Below are 20,834 nucleotides of genomic sequence, written 5' to 3'. Positions count from 1 at the left end.
CAGCAGCTAGAGTAATTCATAGCAAGAAAAGCTGCTTTAGAGAGGGAAAAATCCCCAGCCAGCCAGCAGAACCACCTCCCAGCCTGCCTGAAGAGAGGCCAGGAGCCTCAGGTCCTGTTACAAGTTAGCTTTTGCTAGTAAAGTCACAAATAATTCACAATACTCTGGGCACAGTGGTATTTCTAGCTCCGAGTGCATGAAGGATTTTGTAAAAATCCAGGAATCTTGAGGCTGTCTTTTAAAATAGCACTCTTTTCAAAGTCACATTTTGTCTGATTTTCTTTTTTTTTAGCTACTTTTCAGCTGCTGTTGTGCATGGCATGTGTGCAAACATCTGTGGCATCAGAAAGGCTTTGCTGTCTGGGGGATCCTGAGGCTGTTGGGGTTTCATATTTGTATAAATTGCACCAAAGCCAAAGCTAAGGAGAGAAATTTGGTGGCAGCAGAGAGTTAGGAATTGTCAGCAAAGAGACAACTGCATCCTGGTGTAGGAGAAAGGTTTGTTTGTAGCAGGAAAAGGAGGATGGAAGTTTGGCAATCACTGGGCCAAAGAGTGATCTGAAGAGAAGAATTTGGCTCTTTCCAGCTGCCTGTAGTTGAACACCTACCCAAAATTAACTTCCTAGGCTCCTTTTGCAGCCAGTGCAGAGGCATTCTAGGAGATAAATAATCCCAGAAGAGCCAAAAAAGGAGATCCCATGATATGAATAAATGTTTGAGCTGGTATTATATGGCATGGCTGAGTTTATGCTACAATTAATTGTGCATTTTAATGGCCCACTGATGAAACCCAGCCAAGCTCCCAGTTTGGCAGGACTCATATGGGAAATACCCTGGTGCCCTGTGTGTCTGTGATCTGTAGTGTTCTGCTTTCTGTCTGTCCCTCGTGGTGAGTTCCAGGTTCCTTTCAAGATGGGAAAGGATCTCCTGAAGTCACTGAAATGCATCAGAGGTTTAAAGTGACTCGGGATGATCACTTTGCCAGCCTGGTTGTCCTTAGGTGAATCAAACGTGGGGATGGGAGGTTCTGCTTGTGCTCCTTACACCTCATCCCATGCTCCTGTTCATCCCTGTGGGGTCAGCTCCTGGGTGGGAGCCCCTGGACATGGTCCTGAGATCCTGCACTGCTCTGAGCTGACACACAGGGAGCTCAGGGCGTGCAGATCACTGAATGTCAGGGGTTTGGGAAGGGACCTCTGGAGATCCCACAGCCCCAGCAGGATCCCCCAGGAACACATCCAGGGGGGTTCAAAGCCTCCAGAGAAGGAGACTCCACAACCCCCTGGGCAGCCTCTGGGCTCCATCACCTTCACAGCCAAGAAGTTTCTCCTCATGTTGAGCTGGAACTTCCCATGTTCTGGTTTCAACCCATTATTCCTTGTCTTGGGCACCCCAGAACAGAGATTGTCCCCTTCCTCTTGCCCCCCAGCCCTCAGCTATTGATGGACATTCAGAGATCCCCTCTCAGCCTTCTCTTCTCCACCCTTGGAACACTTGGTGCCTTGGAACACCCCCAGGTCCCTCAGTCCTTCTTCCCAGCAGAGATGCTCAAGTCCCTTCAGCATCCTCAGAGCTCTCCCTTGGCCTCTCTCCAGGAGATCCCAGTCTCTCCTGAACTGGGGACCCCCAAACTGGAACCAGAATTCCAGCTGTGGTCTCCCCAGGGCAGAGCAGAGGGGTTGGGGAACCTCCCTGAATCTGCTGGATACTTTTCCTGATGCCTCAGGACACACTGCTGACCCTGGGGAATTCCACTGGGACCCCAAGGGCTTTTTCCTTGGAGCAAACCACGGTGTTTGATGTTTCCCAAGCAGCTCAGAGAGTTCTATCCCATCAGAATGTCTGGATGCTTGAGAGGAGGTGGGAGCAGAGCCCTTTTTTTTGTTTGTACCCTTCCCACATCCCTCCCAGTTTCTGGTCTTGTGACATCCTGATGCAAACTTGTGTAGCTCTGCCAGGAAAAGGGGATGGAAGCAGAGTTATTACTGGTTCCAGTTTGTCAGCAGCAAAATGGGACCTTGGGCTTTATTCTTCCAGGTGACTTAAGACATCATGATGTGGTTCTATAAATATCAGATGCATTCAAGCTGATTTTTTTGAAGGTTAAAATGGTTTTGCATTACTGTTTCGGGGTTTTTTTTTCCAGTTTCACACCTTGTATGTAGCTGTATTAGAGACAGAAAGAGGGGGTGTAACAACACTTCAGGCTCTTTGGTTTGGGTTTTCTTTTCTCTGCTTGTTTCTCCAGCTTCTGTTTCAAAAATAGGCAGGGAGAATTTTGCCTGTGACCTGGAGTTAAATAGAGTTATCAGTCATTTAAAGCAGTCCTTCAAAATTTGTCCAAGAAGAAATAAACAAAACAAAACAACAAAAAAACCCACAAAAAACCCCAAACCCCAAAAGAACAAACCCAAAAACAAAGAGAAAAAAAAAAAGAAGCTAATGCTCAAGATTTCAAGACTAATTTGTTTTGTGGGTTTTTTTATAATTTCTTTATGAATCTCACTTTTCTGGTGTCTGACCAGGGGAGAGGTGCTCAGAAAACCTTAAGCCTGATTTTCAGTGGGTGTTGGGCATGCAACATATTTTAAAACTATCCCATAAGTGGCTTGCCCTGCCAGTTCTGGTGCCCAGAATTTGAAATTTGAAAGCCCCATCAGCTGATTCTTTTTTTGACATCACTCCCAGCTTCTCCCTTTCTGTAAATGCAGTTGACCCCCCTGGACTGAACTTCTGGGCTCTGGGCACTGAGTGAGGATTCTGCAAAGTGCTCCATGCCCAGAGGGGGAAAGAGGATTTGAAGCAGAAGGAGAGGGTTTGAAGAGGATTTGAAGCAGGGAGGTGACTGGAGAGCAGGGCAGGTGCAAACCCTTTGGGTCCTTGATTTTGATATTAGGAAATTTGTCTTTAATTCTTGTCAAAATGAAGAACTTGGCTGGCGTGCACTCTGGCTCCTTTCTGGCTAAAAAAAACCAAAAAAAAAATGGATTTTTTTTACTGGGGAGATGAGATTCTAGTGGGAATGAGTAAGAGGAACTCAGTACAGTCTGTGCCTCTGTTCCCATGGAGGGTTGGGATGTGCCTGGTTTTTGCCCAGGAGACACAGCCACAGCCAGAGAGTTTAAGGTGCTCCAAGGTTGTACAAAGTAGGCTCAGGTATAGAGAAGGATATTAATTTAGGTTATTAATTTAGGTTTAGCTCAACTAAACACAAGGCTTTTTGCTCATCTAGTTTGCTTTTGTACCTTGGTGTGTAGTTTTCTTGGCTAATAGAAGGGATACATTCTGCCTAAAATTACAATTTTCCTGAAAAAAAGGTTTGCAAGCCCCACTCTGCCTTTGTCTCTCTCTTGGGATTTTGCTGTCTGGCTTTTCTGCTGCCTGCACTGTCAGTTTGGGTTGCTGATGATGATTAAAAGGAAAAACCCAAGGTTTCAGCACATGTTTCATGCATTGGTTTCTCCTGCTAGGTGTGTGCTGTCCTTTGGAGCCTCTCATGGTAAATTGTGCCTCATAACCCCATTTCTAATGGGTGCATTTCTTTTGAATATTGTTCAGAGCTGGTCTGAGTAATCAATAAACATGTGCTGGCCAGCATGAAGTTTTCCTATCCCATTTTGTGTTGTGTGATGACCACTCAGCCTGGGTGTTCCTAAATAATCACCTGATAGAACTGCTCATACTTAGGTTACCCAGTAGCATCCTTCCTGTCCAGCTGGGTGCTGTCCTTCCAGCCTTTTCTAGAAGGGAAACTTCCCAACTTCCTATAGCAGAAAACAGTTCCAGGAGAGCAGTAGGATTTTCTGCTGCTTATCCAAAGGCAGGAAAGCAGCAGTGCATGTTCAGCACACCTCTTCTACCCCTTTGGAGCAGCAGCTTAGGGGATATAAAGGAGATTTGGGGTGGGTTTTGTGTTTTTTGCCTTTTACTCCTGTCTGAGCCACCAAAAGTCCAGCATGCAGCATCAGCCAAGAAAGCAAAATTTTTTTCAGAGTGAAAACCTCTGCCAGGTGCTGAGGACTCCATCAGATCTTGGTCTCTTGTCCTGGAGCTGCTGTCCCTGCCTCCATCACTCTTCCCCCAGCAGAAAGCATCAGCAGCCACGTGTCCCCAGGGTGTTCCCTGCCTGAGAGCTCTGGAAATATTCCCACTCCAGCATCCTGTGAGCAGTGGGTGTTCAGGAGGGATGGAACAAGTGTATTTTTAGGCAGCTGCAGTGACTGAAAGCTCTGCAGAACACCAGCAGCCACGGTTTGCCCTGCCACTGCCACCAGTGTTGCTCTGATCTCATCTCTTGAAGATGAGAAAAGAACAAAAGCCAAACTTCCCATCTCAGCTGCTTGCAGCCCTGCAAAATGCTGGCTTCAAATCTACCAAGAGCTCTTTTTGGCTCTTCAGGCTGGAGAACATTTGAAGCTGTTAATGGAACCCACTGACTGGAGAGTCATCTTGGTCAGCAAAATGAGTCCTTCCAAAGCCAGTCGTCCTCTGCTTGCTCCACTTGTATTTAGACTAATACCTATTTTTTAATTTTTTTCTTTTTTTTTCTTTCTTTTTTTTTCTTTTTTTTTTTTCTTTTTTTTTTTTTTTTGAGACAAAGAGAAAACAATCCAGTGAAGTAAGTGGCCTGGACCAGATATTTAACCAGGGGTGGCAGCTGGAAATGCTGGGACCCACACTGACATGCTTCTCTAATGAGATTAAAAATCCCCCAGGGATCTGGGACTGGGGTTTTTTGTTGTTGTTGGGGTTTTTTGTTTTTTGTTTTTTTAAGAAACATCAATAGGAAAAAATAACCACCTCACTTGATTATCAAGGAAAAGAGGAGCCATATGGAATTGTGTCCCTCTGAGAGGAGGACAGAGCCATCACAGCCAGCCTCGTGTCCTTTCTCTGCTGTCCCTTGGCGACCTCAGCTTTTCCTCCTGATTTTCTGTAATGAGGCCATAAATGGCACAGTGTAATTCACCTTTTCTGCAGTGTTGTCTCTTGGGTCTCCATCCTGGGAGTCTCATTTTCCCTTTCTCTGCATGCCCTGCTCTGCTCATCCTCTTTGTCTGCGGACTCTGTGCCTCTGCTGCTTCCTTGCTTCCCTCTGAATTTTATTCTCCTTTTCTGAGGGATCAGATTGAGGAGGCAGAAGTAAGACTGATTGCATTTGCAAGGAAGATGCCATCAGCTCTCATGTGGTTCGTTGTTTTTTTTTTTTTTACTAACTTTGCTGGAGTAGCCAAGTCATTCTGGGTTTGCTCAGAAATTGTTGAGTCATTTACAAGAAATAAATAAAATGAGGAGGTTATTTTGGAACCAGGGCCTGATGTTCTGTGTAATATAGTAACACCAGATTTCTCTCTGTGATTTTAGCACCCAGCTTGTGGTAGATGCCTGGGACTTGGGTGTTCTTCCATGCAAACAAGTAGCTCAGCTTCTTTTTCCAGCCCACGTGTCCTTCTTATGGTGGGGACACCAGAACTGGACCCAGTATTTGAGGTGGGGTCTTACAGGAGCAGAGCAGAGGGGGAGATCACCTCTCTTGAGCTGGTTTAATTAAACCATAAATGCCAAAATATTATTTTTATTATTTTTTTTAGTGCTTTTCCAGTTCTATGTATAGTGGGGGGAGCTTTAGACAGCGCAGAGGGACCAAGAACCTGTGGAGGCAGCAGGTGGTGGCAGGCACAACCCCTCAGCAAAGCCCAGACATGCAATTAAAGCCCAAAAATCTTTTTTTTTAGAGCAGACTGAGTGGGGCAGTGCTGTCATTTAACCTCCCAGAGCCTTCCCAGGCAGCAGTGGTGTCAAGTCTCCCTGGTCCTATTTATCCCAGTCCTTAATAAGGCAGCAGAGCCCTTCCCTTGCCAGGGGAGGTGATGGGAGGGAGGAAGGTCTGGGTGCTCCTCAGTAGCCAGAAAGGGAAAGCTGCCAAGGACAAAGAGCCTGAGCTGTGCGTGGCAGGCAGAGAAAGCTCTTTGGATCACATTGTGATTCATTATTTTTCTGGGAAAAAAAAAAAAAAAAAAAAAAAAAAAAAAAAAAAAAAAAAAAAAAAAAAAAAGTCTGGTGATGTTGGTGGGGTGGGGGTGCAGCTGTAAGTCTGCAGGCTCCCAGCCCTAGAGAGCAGCTCCAAATTGCAGCCTGTAAATAGATGTATATATATTTAACCTCTTAGAAGGGCTGGAGCTCCCTGCTGCAGCACAATAAAAATGGTGTTAGTTACCAGGGAGGTGGCATGGGCTGTCTGCAGAGCTGGGCCAGTCCTGGGGATTTCTGATGGGAAGGGAGGGGTAATCTGGGAACAGGGGTTTGAGAGCTCTGTCTGTTTATTGGGGGTAGTCTGTGAACAGGATTTTGAGATTTATTTATTTATTATTTCTTGAGGGGTAATCTGAAAACCAGAATTTTGAGCTTTATTATTTATTGGGGGGGTAATCTGTGAACAGGGTTTTGAGCTTTATTATTTATTGGGGGGAATCTGGGAACAGAGTTTTGAGCTTTATTTATTGGGGGGGAATCTGGGAACAGGATTTTGAGCTTTATTTATTTATAATTTATTGGGGAGTCACCTGGGAACAGGGGTTTGAGAGCTCTGTCTGTTTATTGGGGGTAGTCTGTGAACAGGATTTTGAGATTTATTTATTTATTATTTCTTGGGGGGTAATCTGTAAACCAGAATTTTGAGCTTTATTATTTATCCGGGGGGGTTGTCTGTGTGCAGGGTTTTGAGCTTTATTATTTATGGGGGGGGTAATCTGTGAACAGGGTTTTGAGCTTTATTTACTGGGGGGGAATCTGGGAACAGGATTTTGAGCTTTATTTATTTATAATTTATTGGGGGGGGGAATGATATTTTGCACAGTCCCCAGGATTAAAAAATAAATAAATAAATGTTCAGACCCTTGAGCTCATGGCCTCTTCCAGCCTTCTCCCACGAGACAGCTGATTTATATTGAGATTTTTTTTTTTTTCCCCCCCTCGTCTCTGACCACCTCAGTCATTCCAACAGCTTTGAAACCCCCAGCTAAAAAAGGAGAGCGGTGCAGGCTGTGCCTCTCCCCCCGATTGGGCAGAGCAGGGGATTATTTTATTTATTTATTTTTTATTATTAGTATTTGCGGGAGGGGAGCGCGGCAGCCAAACGCGGCGAATATTGATCTGAAACCTGCGGGGCTCTCCTTGCCAGCCCTGATTATGCAGGCAGGGGCAGAGCTCAGCCTGATTGGAGGCTGGAAGACTTGAGGAGAAGGGGGAGAGAGAGGAGCCCGGGAGAGAGCTGGAGCTGGAACCACTGGAAAAGGAGAGGAGAGGAGGAGAGCAGGGGGTGCCCAGCGCCTTTATGCCCCCATCTGCCAGCAGCTCCCATGGCCGGGGCAGCCTGCCCCTCGCCCAGCTAGCTGTGCCTGCCTGCCCGAGCAGCAGAAATCCTTTGGGAGGATCTCCTGCCCCTGGATGTAAAGGAAGGACAATGGGGATGATGCTCTGAGCGGTGCCCGCGGCTCCTCCCTGCTCCGCGCCCCAGCCGGGCCGGGGCGATGGACATGAACATGAAGAAGTTCACGGTGCGGAGGTTCTTCTCGGTTTATCTCCGCAAGAAGTCTCGCTCCAAGAGCTCGAGCCTCAGTAGATTCGAGGTAAAATCCTGCCCCTTTCACTCTGTCACACGGAACCGACCCGGTGTTAGGTGCTGGGAGAGATGGAAGGGAACGCCCGAGCTCAGGGATGGGAGGAAAGAGTCAAAGCTGAGCTCTCCCCGGAGGTGGGGATGTTCGCACCTGATGGGCTTTGTTTCAGCCTGATTCCGGGCTTTTTTCCTCCTGGGTAGGATTCAATGCATTGCATAATGGATTTAGGGTGTTGCTAAGGATCCGTCTCAGCCCGGCAGGGGAGGAGGAAGCCGGTTCAGGACATCGTGAAGTTGTAGGAAATAATTGGGGGACCACTGAAATGAGCAGGAATTAGGGATCCTGGGTTGCAGGAGCCTCGTGTTTCAGGCTCCCTCCCTTGTGCACGCCGAGTTCTTTCTCAGCGAGAGGTTTCCAAATAATTAATCAGTTTTCTGGTGCCTTTTATCCACACGCGACGTGAGACGGGGATTTTCCTGCTTGCCCGTCTGGAGGTCCTCATGCTTACACGGATTGTTTGCATTTCTCCTCTCTCTCTCGCATCTTTTTTTTGGGGTTTATTTTCTGGCTTGCTGCTTGGTTGTTTTTAATTTTCTTGCAAGGAGAAGTTGTTCCTGCGGAGCAGGGGAACGATGTCAGATGAAACCCAGAGGGGTTTTAGCAGTGAGGGGAAATGCTCGAGTCCCGGGGGTATTCAGGAGATAGGAATGTGGGAATGGGGTAGGAGCAGGATTTCTGCCTCTCTTCCTTGAGCCATTGTTCTCCGGCCCTATATTTGGAGCCGGCAGGATGTGAGATCAATGGAATAGATGTCAGGGATATTTATCTTGGGCACTTCACCATCGCTGAATGATCTGCAGCCTCGGCACTGAGACAGAGGTGGAGGGGACCCGATTCCCCTCTGCCTCTTCGGCTGCCCTCCCAGGAGTGATTCCGCCTTGCACACCGGCATTCCCAGGAGCAGGATTCGGTCTCCTGCTGTGGGAATGCATTTTAATGTGCAATCCCCCCAGTGCCCTATTTAAAGCAGCAGGTAACTGCTCCAGCATCGAGTTCTTCATGTGCCATTGCCTCAGCTGGGCAAAGCTTGGCTGGTGGGGTTTGTTGTGATTTTATTAACTCTTTAAAAAAAAAAAAAACCTTCTTGGAAAACGGTCCTATAAGGCACTTCGGTTTTACTTCTCTCACCATGCTACGCATTTAAAACACTCATAGAGAGGAGTTTTCAAACACTGCTCCTTGCAAGTCCCTCCAGGACTGAGGGCAGAGGGGGGAACCCTTCCTTTTCCCACTCAGAACCCAGCCCTGCAAAGGCTGAGCTGAAAGGGATGTTCCTCTGTGCATGCACTGAGCCCAGGCTACAACAGAGTAGCCCTGGATTACACAGAGGAGTAACCCAGAGGGGCTGAGCAGCCCCAGGGCAGTGCCCCAGCACCCAGGGACTCGTTTGACAGTGTCACAGTCTGGCAGAAACAGATGACAACTCACTAATTGTTTAATTTACTGAGCAGTGTAACAGGAGTGAGCAGTACAACTCAGCATTTGTAGCAGGGCAGACCCTCACTTCATGTAAAAAAAAAATAATTAAAAAAAAATAAATATATATAGTCCTTACAATCTATTTGATCATCAGGATTGCATTCTATCTGTTGGACTTTTTCAATATCTGTGAAATAGTTTTCCCTTACATGAGTTGTCCTGTAATGATTTTTTTTTTTCCCTGATTTTTAAAATAATTTGCTTCAAGAAGCAGCCTGGTGTGTGTCTCCTGCCTCACATGGGCACTCAGAGCCTTTCCTCCTTCTCTCTTCCTTGACTGGGCAGTAATCACCAACTTTGTGCAAAGTGACTCAGGATTATAATACACCGGGGAAGAGGGGTTGATCCAACCAGGAAGAAAAAAAAAATTATTCATAAAACCTATTCAGCTATTGAAGTGGGAAAATCAGCAGAGATGGGGAAAAACCAAAACATGAGCACGGAGCCCTCCCTGTGAGCTCCATCCCTGAGCCAAACAAAGTGCAAGGAAACCTACTGGGAGTTGGAAATTTAGAATCTTCTTCCTCCTTGTAGGCAGCTGCTTTTAAAGAGGCAGTAAAAATGCAGAGGGTATTACAAGGTGGAATGAGTGGCATTAGAATAAAAGTGGGGACTTTGGAGAGGACAGAGGTGGTGTTGGTGTGCTCAGTGTTCCTCAGCCAACAGGAGCTGTGGTGCTGGGAAATTCCCTCTGGAATTTGGAAGGGGTTTGGTGTTCCTTGGTTGTGTGGGATTTTTGTTGTGGGGTTCTCTGGGCCAGAGGAGAAAGAAGGTTGAGGGGTTTAGGATACTCCTGGGTCCCAGCCTTTCATATCTTTAAATTACCACTATTAGCATGGATCTCGAATGCTGTTATATTGGTTATTAATATCCTGTGATTAATTGCTTTTTCACCTGGGGTGTTGTGCTAGGCTTGGAATTCACTCCCATGACTTACAGAGCCAGGGATCAAGATGCAGAAAATGACTTAGCAAATCACAGCTTGTGCCTTGCCCTTTTCTTCATGGTTTCCAATGCCAGTAGCATTGCTGTGCCCCAGACAAGAAGTTCCTTGCCTCCTGTAGGAAGGTGGCTTTCTCACCTGGTCCCTCTGCAGGAGGCAGAGCACTCTCTGTAAATGAGATATTACAGGGCTTCTGTTTCATCCTGCCCAAAATGTTTGCTCTTTTTATTCTTCTGGAAAGCCTATCTGAAACTGGAACTTACTCAGCTATGCTTTTGGGTTTCCAGTTTCTATGATTTTTCAGCATATCCTGCATTGCCCTTCATTTGTAGAGTATCTAGTGATGGAATTTTATTAAAGTCACAGATTTGCCCTTCTGCATCCACCCCGAGTCCTTACTGAGGTCAGCTGAAAATCCAGACAAGCCAATGGAACTGCATGTGTGCATCCCAGGGAAAGGCTCTGGGTTTATGGTGAGGAATCTGGATGTAAAACCCCCAGGAAAAAGCATGCAGAGTGTGGAGCTGCTGAGGACTCTGAGCCCCAGTGGAATGCATCTCATGGCAGTGAGCAGTATCCCTTGATTTATAACCCCAAAGTTAAATATGCCATTTGGATGAGCTGGGAGAGACCTAAGCATGCAAAGAATTTGAGTATATTTGTTCCAGTGATGCAGAAGCCTTTCTTGGGTTGTTTGGTTGGGTTTTTTTATTATTATTTTTCCTTTTAAAAAAACAAAAAAAAAATTAAGACAGTGACGAATTAAAGCACTTTTGGGGCACGTGTCTTTTTGGTCCCTTTGCACGTCCGGTATAGTTTTAATTAGTTCTTTTTCAATTTTTGTTCTACTGGTAATGGTGAATCCAAATTCTGTCTGATCAATGAGTGGGGCTTAGAGGTCTTGAAAATAATTCAAACACAATTTGGAGCTTTCTGGGTCTTGGCAGAGGCAGAACCACCTCTGGGGAACTCGTGTTGGGTCCTCCTTGGGCTCCAGCCCTGGCACATGGGCAATGGCAGCAAATCTGTGCAGAGGAAATGGCCCTGGCTTCTGTAATGCTTTGTTCTGGGAGATTTTCTGTTCTAATCTTCAGCTCTGATTCTGATTTCCTAAAGGCTTAAGTTTACAGCAGCCTCAGGAGAGCAGCCAGCAGTTTCCAGCAGGGTTTCACTTGCAGACACTTCAGAACCCTTCTGTGCTGGTGAAATGAACAATCCTCTTCTCCTTTATCTACCTTTTTTTTTTTTTTTTTTTTTTTTTTACTATTTTTTTGGTAGATACTAATATTGGAGATGAGTATATTCTTTCTCCCCAAGGTGAGCCAGAAAGAGCCAAAAGAAAGAACAGAGCTGATGGAGATCAGCTCAAGATCAATTACATGAGGTGCAAGTCCTGAGGCAGTCTTAGAGGGGTTTTTTTATTATTATTATTTTTATTCCCTTGGTAATGATCATCTGTGTGATGTCTGTTCTGGTTACAGCAGAAGTTACCAGCACTATTGTAGTCTGACTTCCCCCAGCTGCAAGCAAGACTTTTTATGAGGAAATGCTCCAATTCTCAGGGTCTTGCTGGGGGAAGGGAGGCAGGGAGAGCAGGAGGAGCATGTAGGTCACTTGAGGAGCCAGGAAATCCAATTTCCAGGCTCATTTTTTAACTTGCTGTGTCATTACACATAGTTCAGACCTCTGTGCCCTGCACGCACCGTTTGTAAAATTAAAATTTTGATGCTTATTCAGGTCCCTTTAATACCATTGTACCAACTTGCTCTGGTTTGGTAGGAAGAGAGCCTGCTCACGTGTGTACACGTTCATGAGAAAGAAATTGCCCCCAAAATCCTTGTGATTTATCCCAAAATAAACTCCTTGGACCTCAGACCTGATAAGTGCTTCCCCTGAGCCTCAAATTAACTGCTGAGCTATAGAAAGAAAAATCAAGCAGGAGGATGCTGGGGATAACTTGTGCATAGGAAAAAAAATCAACAAAAAAATAGGACTGGGTGGGATCTATAAAAACCTTGGTCTGGAGTCCCCCTCCTCCTCCTCCTCAGGCAGCATCAGCAATATCTGAACTATTCCACCAGACAAAGATGTTCTCCTCACCTCTTCTTAGGGAATTCCAGTGGTAAATCCCTGTAATCTCCCTAGCAGGGTGTTTTACAGCATTACCCTCAGTGTCTGAGAGTTTTGCTAATGTCTAACACCAGTTTTTCTTACAGCAATTTTAAGTCTGTGTCTTCTTCTAAGTGTGGAAAACATCTTGTTTCCTTGCCTTGCCCGCAGGGTTCTCAGGCATCTGAAAGCTTTCCAGGTCTTCTTTCTCAGTCTTTTCTGGGAAAATGTTTCTTTTCTCCTTGATGAAAGTTCGGGACTTTCAGGAGCAGGACCCTGTGCCAGTCACAAGAACCCTGTGCAGGAGAAGTTACTTTTTTGGGATGCTAATGGTCCATTGTAAATATTTTATTCCAAAGCACCCTATCCCACCAAAGACCAGTCCCATGGGTCATTTTTCCCTCCATTTCCACCATCTAGATGTGTAAAATATGTCATTTTATTCTAGGTGGTAGCTCATAACCTGGATGATGCTCAGGGGACTGAGCTCTCCTGCACCTCTTTTTGTTATCAGCATTTAATTCTCCATTTTCCTGCTGGTGCTGGGAGAAGGACTCCTTTAGGCTTTGCTTTTTGCCTCTGCATCCTCAGAGACAACTGGAAATTTTTCTGAAGACAGACAGAAATCAAAACAAAACAAACCAACCAAAAAAAAAAAAAACCAAACCCAACAAACACCTCCTTGTGCTTCTTTAGCAGTCCCTGCAGTAGAAATCCTTCTCATCTCAAGAACTGCTGCTCATTGCCTTTTGTTCACTTCCCAAGACTTAGAGTCCTGCAATGATTCTCTGGAAATATTTGCTGCTAAGGAAGGTCCAGAACCCTGCAGGGAAGCAGCAGTTCTGCCCTGGGGACACTCAGTGGGTGCCTGGGCCGTGCCACCAGGGCACTGTGTCATTCCCTGGAAAAAAATGAGTGGGAAAAAATGAGTGGAGCACTGAACCTGCTCTGGAAGTAGCTTCCTGGGTGAGGATGTGTGAGGAAGGCTGCATCCCATCTCCTCATCCTGGCAGCACAGGTACCATTCCCACCCAGGGAAAAAGAGTTTGGGGTGTGGATTCCTTTGGTGGGGCAGAGATGGTGGCCATGGGATGGGTTCCCAGGATTTCAGCAGAAAACTGTGGGGTGCAGGAGAGCCTCGAGCTCTCAGGGTGGGTACTGGAGGTGCAAAAGGGGAGCTGGAGGCTGCTGGGGTGCTCTCAGGTCATGAGTAGTGATCAGCTAAATGCCAGGTAGCTCATGAAACCTCAGGAAAGGAGCTTGTGTGTCAGGCAGGTGGAGTTAAGAGGTGTCACATCCTGCAGGGCCACATTTGGGCTGAGGGATGAGTGGTAGAAGAGAGAAAATGGTTCTCTTCGGGAGTTGTTAGGAATAAGCTGAAGGCTGTAGAAGGACTTGGGGGAAGGAGCACGTGGTTTTATCTAGAGATTTCCCCTTTGCCTGGTGGTAAAGGACAGAGAGTGTCTTGTTTGTTCCCAGAGGTCCCATCCCATCCTCCAGGGAAGTTTGTGGTCCCCTCATGTGATGCCCAAGAGGACAATGTCAGCTCAGTGCTGGGGCTCTGGAAGGAGAGCTGAGGGCTCTCAGCTCCTGCTAGATGGTAGAGTAAAAAGTACTAATGAGCTCAGAAAGCAGGAAAATAATTTTTTCTTGGGTTTTTTGTTGCTGATTTATTTTCTTATGTGATGAATTTTATGCACATGGACGTATACTCAGTGTCTGGGGTTTTGTATGGTGCTTTCTGAAGTTCTGTAAAGCTCAACAAGATAAAAATAGGTATACTTAGACATTTTTTGAAGTTTATATGGGAATTTGGTTTAAAAACTATGGGATTTGGTAGAGCCTGCTGGTTTTACTGCAAATAACAACATAGTGTGTAAGGCACAATGAAAAATGGCATCTCTTTTCCAGAGGAATACTAGAGGTTGGTCTTAAATCTACCCAGAAAACAAGTCCATAATGATTTTGTGAGTTTTTGTCATTATTAACAAGAAAGATAATATTAGGGAGAGCCTCAGATATCTCCATTTACACATTGACACAGAGATGTATTCCAGACTCAAAGCCTTGCCATGTCCTGAGGAGAGCAGGATTTCCTGGGACAGCAATTAAATGTTGTTTGCATTAATTTTCAGGTTATCTGTCTAAATACCTCCAACCCTGCTGCTGGTGTGCACAATATCTACTTGATTCTTGCATGATTCTGCACTGCAATTTTCAATCATCTGTAAGCTTTATATCAGGTTATTCCCACCACTACTAACTGTGCCCAGCTCTTGATAGTACAGACTTCAGAAAGTTTTCTGGTGACATTTATTTCTGTGGAAAAGACTTGAAGCTTCCTCCTGGCAAGCAGAATCAGTAATTTTCCTTCCTAGATGAACTCTTTAACATCTCATTAGCTCAGTACCACCAAGGCAGCCAAACACAAGATGCTTTCAGAATGTGAGAGGTTTCCATGTCACAGCAGCACAGAGCAATTGAGAAGTGTTGGCATTTTATTGCTGGTGTCAAACTCATTGCAGAGCCTTCATCTGCAGGACCAGCTGCCTTTCTGGAGGAGATCTTGTACCTGCACCTATTTTTCCAGATCCCTGTGCCCTGGGGCTTTGCCCTCTCCTTTGTACATGGAGTGAACCCCAGGCACAGAAGGAGTAAAGGGAAGGGTGGGGGTTAATCTGAATTCTCCCTTCTCTGTCCTCTCAGCTTGCCTTCAACTTCTCCTTCCAAACCACTCATGAAAGTGTTTTCTGTGAATCCAGTCAGCAAAAAGTTTTTGCAACTGTGAAGCAGCAAATTTTGTAAAGCCACCAAAGCAGAAGTTGGGTCAAAATAGGGGGAAGTGGTGAGAGATTTTTCTTTTTCTTTTAAACCACTTTAATGTGTATTATCCTCAGTTTGGTAGCTAACTCCAACCTTTATGCCCCAAGGATGAGGTTTCTGGGGCATTAGGCTTGAAATAAAAGCCACCCAGTTCCATGTTCCATGTTAACTGCAACCTGATATAAAAAAATCCCCAGTGGTAGCAGAGCTGGAGAGAACCCACAGTTTCCCATCACCTGGGAATTTGTTGTCACCTGGTTTATTTGTTTTTCCTGGAACTGCAAATTTTTCCCTTTGCAGGCTTGAATCTTTTCTAAAAGTATTCTTCAAGCACACCTGCTTTTTTAAATTTTTTTTTCCATATTTTTGTGCAAAAGTCCCAGTAGTGCTGGTAAGGATGGAGGGCAGCAGAACCTCCTCTGCCTGCAGAGTCAGTGCTGACAATGTTGATAACTCCCTGCTGCAAATTTGGCAGCATCCAGACACTCTTTTTTCCCCTCCTCCAGCTGCTGCTGCCACTGACCCCAGAGCATCCCTCCCCTCCTGCACAGCAGGGACATTCAGGCTGCATTTCCTCTCCTCTGAAAGGCCACATACTGGGAAAAAAAAAAACCAAAACAAAGTCTGATGGGATGAAGTGAATTTCTGAAAGTCTTCCCAACGACAGGTTTTGGTTTGGTTCTTTTAATTTAGCAAATTTCTCTTTTTTTTTCCCAGCTGGGAAATGCTGAATGAGGCATGAGAGTGTTGGTGCTGTAAGGACTCCCAAGGTGTGCACTGCCTGTAGGTGACAGTCTGCTGGAAGACACTGATTTATCCCAGCTTTGGCCCTTTGGGAATATTCTCTCCAGAGAGCAGGAAGGAGTTCTCATGCCAATTTACCTTTGAAACTTGGTATTTCTCTATTAAAGGATGTAAGTTACCTATTTTTTGCCTAGGAAAAGATCAGGGTGCCAAATGCCTCTTCTTCTCCTTTTTTTCTTTAGAAGTGTTTTCTTCTTCTGTAGCATAAAATTCATTTGAGTAACTTCTGTGCTGAGAGGAAGGAGCAGGTGGGTGATGTTCTGGGAGTTGTTCCTGGACATCTCACTCCCTGTGGAAGTTTTTCTCTGGAGCTGTAAGGAAAGTCTTAGGTTTTTTCTTTAATATTTCCATCTTGCTCATCATATCACATCAGGTGATGAAAAATGTAATATTTTCTAATGCAGATGAGCTGGGGCATTTCAAACACCAAGTTGTTTTTGAAGAGCCTTATTTATAAAAAACAAACCAGTCCTTTGCTTCCCCCCTTGACCACTCATCTTTTTCTCCATCAGTTTAGGGTTTTTTTCTCCATCAGTTTGGGTTTTTTTCTCCATCAGTTTAGGTTTTTTCCTCCATCAGTTTAGGTTTTTTTTCTCCTGCCTCTTCTGTTCACCTGTCCCTCCCCATTGTTTTCCCCAGGCACAACCATGGCAATTCCCACCCATCCCCAGGGAGCTGGGACTTCCAAAACATTTAACACCCTGCACACACCACAGCCAAGAGAAGTTTGTCCTCTTCCCCTGACTTCTTTTTGCTGGTCTGGCATTTATGGGACTGAGACAGAAGCAAGAATAATGCTGTCCCCATGGGGTACCCCTATCATTTATCTTCCTGGTGACCAGAGGGCTGGTGCTCTCTGGGATTTTGGATCATCCCTTGCAGGAGGCACCTCAGCTCCCCATTTCCCAGTTCCTGCAGAGGAGAAATGAAGTTGTTCTGCCCTCCTGGAATAGGATGCTTCAGGCTTTTCTCCCCTCTCATAAATAAAGGCTGAGGTTTGCCCAGGCTGTGTTCTGGGGTGTAGATTCCCATGGCTGGGTCAGGGAGCTCTTCAGAGATGGGAACTGTGCCTCTGGGTCCAGGCTCTTGGCTTCTGGTGTCCTGGCTTGATCTTATTTACATCTTTATTTACATCTCAGATGTTTCCCTTGTAAGGTAACAGCTCTGCTGCTTCCTCCTCCCTCCTCCTCTCGTTCATCTGATTCAGCTTTTTCAGACTCACATGATGGGAATCCCAGGTTTTTAGCTTTTCCTGTGCTGCCTCTGGTTTTGGTGCTTCCCACCTGGAGGCATCAGTGAGAGCAAAGCTCGGGCTGGCTCAGAGGAGATGCTCAGCTGAGCTTGGGCAATGGCCAGAGAGCTCCCAACCCAAATCCCAGCTCAAACCTTACCCCACATCTCAGAAACATTCCCTCCATCCTTACCTATTCCCCTCTGCACCTGGGCCTCCAGATTTCAAACCTCTGGTGGTCATCTCTCTGCCAGGGAAAAGAGAAAGAAAAACTCCTGGAGAGAGTCCCCAGATGTATTCCTGAGCCTTCCATACCTCTGCCCCTGCTTCCAGCTGGGCACAGGGGGCTGGAGGGGATTTTTAGCTGTCACAGCAGTCCCTCTGCTTTTAAAGCATCTGCAGGAGCCTGGCAAAGGGTGCAGTGTTACCAGGGCATGACAACTTCTGTTCCTGTCCTGCCCAGGGTGTTCTCACCCTCTGGGTTTCTTTGGAAATCTGAACAAAAAAAACAAACTCAAAATGAAAATCAGCTGCCAGCCCTGGTCCCCTGACATTTCAGAGAGGTGAAATCATGCACAGCCTGAGGACTCTGGGTGGTTTCTGCTTGGTCATGGAATCATGGAATCATTTGTTATCCAGTCCAACCCCCTCCCCAAGCCTCACCTTGAACATCTCCAGGGATGAAGTCTCAGCCACCTCCCTGGGCAGCCTGGGCCATTTTCCCAGTGCCCTCATGGCAAAGAACTTTTTCCTAACATCCACTCTAAAGCTCCTCTTCTCTATTTTTAACCCATTGTCCCTTATCCTGTCACTCCAGACCCTTGCACACAGTCCAGCTCAACTTGCTGAAAGGAGTAAACCTCTGCAGTTGTTCATCTGGGGATTTTCATTATAGTTTGCATTTAATTTGGGGTTGGTTTATTTTATTGTTATTATTTTTATTTTATTTTATTTTATTTTGTCACGATCACTAAGATGCTTTGATCTAACAGGGAGCCAACATAACACAATGCTGGCTGGGTTTTTTTTCTCTTTGGAATCCAGTGATCATCTTTATGTTGAGATATGTTAAAGATGTTTGTTAGGAGCTGCTTATGATGCACCAAGGGGGAAAAAGGACGTGTTGGACTACAACTTATGGAGAGAAAGCTCACAGGACTTAACATCACATGCCTGATTAAACAGTAGAAATAATTTCACAATCCTATAGATGTTAATAGAAAGTGGAGGCTGCCCAAGTAAGAATTCATCAGAAAAATGATCAGAGTATAATAACTCCTCATGTTTTAGAGTGCTTGTTACAGAACTATAATGAGAGCACCAGTATTTGCTTGAAACATGCTGTGTTGTTGGCTGGTAGTGCCTTTACTGACATGAATAATTAATTCCTCTGGATAAAAGTGGTTACACAGACTGCCCAGTAAGAGAAGAGGAGTCCTCAGGCAGGAAAATATTTGGAGCAAAGTATGGGAAGAAAGTCGTTTTTCACTTGGGCTTTCCTTAAAACAATTCCTTATAATAACTAAAGAATTCTGGTGGAGGTGACTGATTTTATAGCCTCTCAAGTGGCCTGAAGAGTTTGCTGGCTGATACCTGCATGCTGAGTGGCCAAATGGGTGCAAAATGTTGACACCCAGACCCCAAACCTATATAATACTTAAGGAACACCTTGTAATTCCCAGCACATTTTGTGTGTGTGGCTGCAGCCTTTATTTCCATCTGTAGTGAAGGCAGCAGTGTGAATACATGGAGTGTGGCAGCTCTGCCATAGAAAATGCCACTAAGAGGATTAGTTTGAGCTCATAATACCATCCACAGCCCCTCATTGACTCAGAATGGGGTTTTTTTTAGTTCTGTTGGACACTGAACAGATTAGCAGCTCAGGTTTGTGCTCTGATGTTCCTTCTGGACTGCAAATGGCTACAAAGTTCACTTTTATTATTCATGGCAATCCCTGTGTAATTTCTTTTTAAAGTAATTTCTCTCTTTCGGGACCTTCCCTCCTCTTAAAGTGATTTTCAGGGCTCGACTGGAAATTTCTGGACGTGTCCCTTCCCTTTTGTTGTTGTGACTGAGCCATTTTTCCAGCTCATCTCCTGTCCCCACAGGTGTCAGCTTTTCCCTTCTGGTCCTTGGGAAGCTCTTCCTGCCCCTGGAAAAATGCTGCTAATGAAACCATCTGGTTCTCAGTTGCTTCAGAACAGCTCCTGTCCCACTGCCCCTGCTCTGAAGCTCACCCTGGGGACTGAGCCACTTCCCTCCCTTTATCCAAGCATCCTCACCAAGTGAAGCAAAGCAGCTCAGAGCATGGAAATGCCCTGTCCTTAACTCCTGGGGTCCTTCTGCTGACCCCATACCCTGTAGCTTTGCTCTCTGTCCTCCCTTCTGGTGCTGGAGCAAAGGCTGTGGAACCCTTTATTCAGACCCCTTTTTCTCAGACTCCTTTTTCTAGACTCCTTTTTCTTAGATCTTTTTTGCTCAGACCCCTTTTCTCAGATCCCTTTGCTCAGACCCTTTTTCTCAGACCTTTTTTTCTCAGATCCCCCTTACTAAGACCCCCTTACTCAGACCCCTTTTTTCTCAGACCCTTTTTGCTCATATCTCTTTGCTCAGACCCCTTTACTCAGACCCCTTTTTCTCAGACCCTTTTTGCTCAGACCCTTTTGCTCAGACCATGTCTGTTCCTCCTTGAGGTCAGATCCAGGTTCCTGGCTAATCCCTGATACTCAGGGATGTCCTTCCCATCATTGGGACATTTTTCTCCTACATGCTGGGCACCAGTGACACCCAGGGCTTCACCCAGCACAGCTCCATATGGAACCACTGCTCCCACACCCTTTGGGGTTTTTTTCCAGACATTTGTAATATTTTACAGAGTCCTTCACCTTCTGCTTTCCAAGCTGGTGCCACCAACACCTTACACCCCCTCTGGTACCCAGGGATGCTGTCCCTCACTGTCCCCCACTGTCCCACCAGGGTGTTCCCATCCATCCCCATCTGCCTTCCCTCCACTTGTGCTTCAGCTTCCTCAGAACCAGCTCTGTGCTGGCTGCTCCTCTGCTGAAAACCCTGGAAGTGTCTCTGGACCAACCAGTACTCCCCAGTAGCCTCCAAGGACCCTTTTCCCACAGCTTTCATCCCATCCCCACTCTGGATCCGTGCTTAGGGGCCAGGGGGAGTTTCAGGAAAGGGATGTGGGGGTTGTGAGGTTTCCAAACCCAAAGTGTTTTATATTACTGATGAATGAAAAAAAAAACCCAACAACAACAAAACAAGACAAAAAAACCCAACCTAACAACTACCAGGCCAAAAAAAAAAAACCCAAAAAACCATTTATGTGTGTTTTTTTACCTTTGTTTCTTCCCCTGTTCAGGTGTTTAGTTCTGCTCAGGCATCTCTAAGGAGTTTCATGGATTTGTGTTCAGATCTCTGCTTCTGATTAATCTTGGGGAAAACCAAACAAAAAAGTGTATCCTACTCATTCCTTTATGGCTTCTCATCCCTGTTTCTGCTCTGAGAAGATTGTGTGCTCTGACCACATTGTTTCTCTTCCTGACTGCTCTCAGTCAACAATACCCCTCTCTGGAGGGGGGGTAAACAGGAAAACAACTAAATATAGATCAGAGAGGGGGAATAGAATGCAGAGAGGCAGAAAGAGGAGAGCTGCCTGGACAGATGGTGGAGGGCCCAGAGAAAGTCTGAAGGGAGAGAGAAAAACCTTGAGAACGAACCCCAGAAATGGAAAAATATAAAATACATATATTGA

The 20,834-nt window shown here is 45.7% G+C and overlaps 1 protein-coding gene across 3 annotated transcripts in view; it reads left to right on the top strand.

Moving 5' to 3' along the window:
* The window catches only part of RPS6KA2 (ribosomal protein S6 kinase A2), a 157,442-nt gene that overhangs the window by 41,202 nt on the left and 95,406 nt on the right, over positions 1 to 20,834 (top strand). For 2 of the 3 annotated variants that reach the window (XM_071738826.1, XM_071738825.1), the window contains exon 1: positions 7,143 to 7,628. The exons of the other annotated variant lie outside the window; for it this stretch is intronic. In XM_071738826.1, the coding sequence (XP_071594927.1) occupies positions 7,530 to 7,628 (99 nt within the window). In that variant the 5' untranslated portion in view covers positions 7,143 to 7,529. Of the gene's footprint in view, positions 1 to 7,142; positions 7,629 to 20,834 lie in introns of those variants that run through there. 3 annotated transcript variants of the gene reach the window in all.

The sequence above is a fragment of the Heliangelus exortis genome, chromosome 3 (genome assembly GCF_036169615.1).
Source record: "Heliangelus exortis chromosome 3, bHelExo1.hap1, whole genome shotgun sequence".
Lineage (NCBI taxonomy): Eukaryota > Metazoa > Chordata > Aves > Apodiformes > Trochilidae > Heliangelus > Heliangelus exortis.
Note: the sequence above shows the minus strand (reverse complement) of the source record. Positions and strands in the feature narration are given on the sequence as shown.